Genomic DNA, 3,402 nt, shown 5'->3' on the forward strand with positions numbered 1-3,402 from the left:
GGAGGGTGAAAAGTTTGTGGCTCCCGTCCCGCACACAGCCAGCACGGAGCAGCCCGCTCTGAGCGTGGTTACTCATTAACGCTGGTCCTGGCAGCCTTCGTCAGCCAGCTGCGAGTGTCCCGGAGAGGGGGAAAGCGCATGGGTGGGGGTTTGGGGATCCCGAGCACGGAGCGATTTCCCCATCCCAAAACCAGGAAGGCTGAGCGCCAGCTGCTGGGGGGGATTAAAAGGGTTTGGGGTGCTCCCTGCCCTGCAAAACACGGCTGCAGGGTTTTTCTCTGGGCTGCGTGTCCCAAGCACCGCGCTGGCATCCCCATCCCGAGGCACCCCCAACCATTTCGGGCCACGCGTGGTGCTGGCAGGTTGCTAAGGGCAGCTTTCTGCCTGCCTGCTCCCATCTCCAGCCGCCCTCCTGAGGGGGCTTTAATGAAAGTGGTGGATGAAGCGCCATTAACCGGAGCCTGTTGCTGACATTTCCTGCCTTATGCAAACCATCAAGCGGGCAGGGAGCACGCAGGCAGAAAGAGAACATCTGCCCACCTGAGCCATGCCCAGCAACGCGGGACAGGCTTCAGACGGGAGCTGATGCCAGCAGCAGGAAAACCTTGTCCCCGACATGGGGATGTTTCGAGCACGCGGGCTGCTCCACATCCCCTGGGACGCAGGGTGCCACGAAGCTGCCCTTGCAGCGCTGGGGCATCGGGTGCTCCAGGGATTAAAACACAGGGGGGCTAAAATCCGTCCTCCACGGGCTGCAGGAGTGGCTGCAGAGGTGCCCAAGCTGCTGGGGAGCCCGCGATCCGCATCAGTGGGGGAAAAATCCCCGCTGCAAAGGCAGGTGGGGAACCCAGCACCGCACCGGATGACATCGTCTGCACGGCATTGCCGGCCCTAGACACGAACCAGTGCCCGGGAGATGTCAGGGGAAGAGATTTATAAGGCTTGCAGGCTCCCAGCAGACACTGGGCATCCTGCTGACGCCTACGCAGAGCATGGCTTGCTCCGGCCACCCACCCCGGCCCCTCCACGTCGGCACGGGCGGCCACAGGCAGGCCAGGCTGGGGGTTCGGTGTAGGGGAAGGAGGTAGGAAAGGGGAAAGTTGGGCTTTAAAAAGAGGAAATGAAGACTGAAGCTTTAAAGATTGATAGCACAGTATAAATTAGGAGGGGGGAGGAAATAAACATGCATGCGCCCCGCAGCAATCTGTCCCAGCAGGCAGCACTGGGGGCTGAGGCATTGTGTTTTGTAATTAAATATTCACTGGCACAGACAGCAGTGCCGCCTTGCCCAGCCCAGGGAGGGGGGGGCAATAAAATAAAATAAAGCAGATCGTTTTCCTTGCTTTCCTGCAATGAAGATGCAGGGAAGGATTTTGCAGCACTCAGCTGGGAGGGGGCTCATGCTCCCGCTGTGTCCTGGCCGGGGGGGGGACGGGGGCAGAGCCCACCCAGGACCGAGCCGGAGCTGCTGTGGCTTTTCCTCCCGCCCAGGTTCTGTCCCCGGCGTTCGGCAGTGACGTGCCGGAGGGCAAAAGCAGGAGCGGGTTTCCTGCCTCTTTATGGGCAGTTTCATGGTTTCGTGGCTGCACGGTGCCAAGCCCCGCGCTGGGCGGGCGCTGGCTTGGAAGGCAAAACCAAACAGCAGCTCTTCTGCACCGGGAGGAGGTGGGAGACCCACGGGCACAGCGGTGGCCTGGGCTAAGCCCCGGGGAAATCACACTGCTGCTGCGGGGGGAGAGGAGGGGGCTGCCGGTGGCGTGGCTCCTTGGAGCAGGGTGGCACCGGGGCGGGGGGGGGGGCACAAACCACAGCAACATCGGTCACATCCTGCTCCTGCGACTCCCTGTGCTGAATCCTGCAGGAGCTGGGGGGCCCCACGGGGGTTCGGGGGTGCCCCGTCACCCATGGGTGTTTGCAAGCAGGGTCTGACCTGCAAACATGCCCGGGGCCGGCGCTGACACCCCGCAGATGGATTTCCCTCTGGGAAACCGGCAGCGATCCCAAAGGCAGATCCCAGCGATCCCAAGGCAGAGCAGAGGAACCGGATCTCATAAGCCCCCGTCCGCAGGGGAGGGGGACGGCGGCCAGACGCGGCCAAGGTCAGGCAGCGGCAAGCGAGCGTGCCGGATCCGGCGCTCGGGTTTCCCTTCCCATCGGAGCGGCCGCTCTCCCTGCCCAAAGCCACGTCCCAAAGCCACCGGTCCGGAAAGCTCCACTCAAGGTGTTATCGCACAGCAGCTTTCTGCAACACGCTCTCCTAAAAACCAGAGCTCCTAAATGCCAGAGCCTACTCGCGCGGGTCCCAGCTCCCGGCAGGGAGTTATGCCAAGGGATTTAAAAATCAGGCCCCGACACATGGGATTTAAAAAAACAAAAAAGAAAAAAAAAAAAAGTCATGTTTCTTTCCGTGTTTATCCTCTTTTTCCATGACGGCTGCAGGGATCTTTGCTGGTCTTCCAGCAGCCCTGACCCTGCCCGGCTGCCAAGCGCTCCTCACCAGCCTCCCGCTGCCTCCGCGGCTGGGGGCCACCCCGATGCCATCCCCCCGCCCCACCCCAACACCGTCCCCACGTGCCACCCCATAAGGATGAGAGCGATGAGGATAACGCCGGGACACGTGGGCAGCCCTCGGGGGGCTGCCAAGGAGGGAAAGCCCGACCCAAGGGGCCACTTTGGGGCCCCCTGAACCGCAGCCAGGTTGGGCTTGAGCCGGGGCTGGGAACGGGACGGTGACAGGGGCCAGAGCACCGGGGCTCCTCCCCGCTCCTTTGGGGGGACGGCTGTACCGGGGGTCCCACTGCATGTCTGGGGGTCCCTGCAAAGGGCCCAGCTCCAGGGCCAGCTGCAGGTGGAGGGTGCATGGTGGGGGCAGCCCTGCCCCATGGCAGCACAGGGGGAGCCCCACAAAGTGGAGGCACTGCTGGGGGCACCCCACAACACTGGGTGCTCCTGGGAGGCAACCTCAAAGCCATCCCAGGGGGTGGCCCCAAGCAGGGGGGGACATCAAAGCACTCCTGAGGGAGCCCCCAAAGCACCGAGAGCTACTGGGGGCACCCAAAGCCATCCTGGGGGGAACCCCCAATGCAAGGGGCCCCCAAAGCCACCCTGGGGGGAACCCCCAAAGCACAGGTACCGCCTGGGAGGACCCCAAGCCACGCTGGGTGAGCCTCCAAAGCAGGGGGGGGACACGCCAAAGCCACCCTGGGGGGTGTCCCCAAAGCACGGGGACCTGCTGGGGGACACCCCACAGCACTCCTGGGGGAGGGGAGCTCCCTCCCGGGGATACCTCCCCCCTCCCAGAAGCCCTCCCGGCTCCCCGGGGGCACTCACATGTCCTTGGCGGGCAGGTTCCTGCCCTCCACGATGCGGATGGAGAGCGCGCTCCGCCGGGCCATGGCGGGG

The 3,402-nt window shown here is 63.9% G+C and overlaps 1 protein-coding gene across 1 annotated transcript in view; it reads right to left on the reverse strand.

Annotated features, from left to right (window-relative positions):
* Positions 1–3,395, reverse strand: part of LOC103895815 (ras GTPase-activating protein 4) — an 11,374-nt gene extending 7,979 nt beyond the window's left edge. The window contains 1 exon segment of the mRNA XM_019471048.1: positions 3,331–3,395. Coding sequence (XP_019326593.1) covers positions 3,331–3,395 — 65 coding nt within the window.
* Between the last annotated feature and the right edge of the window lie 7 nt (positions 3,396–3,402).

The sequence above is a fragment of the Aptenodytes forsteri genome, unplaced genomic scaffold, assembly GCF_000699145.1.
Source record: "Aptenodytes forsteri isolate BGI_AS27 unplaced genomic scaffold, ASM69914v1 Scaffold347, whole genome shotgun sequence".
NCBI lineage: Eukaryota > Metazoa > Chordata > Aves > Sphenisciformes > Spheniscidae > Aptenodytes > Aptenodytes forsteri.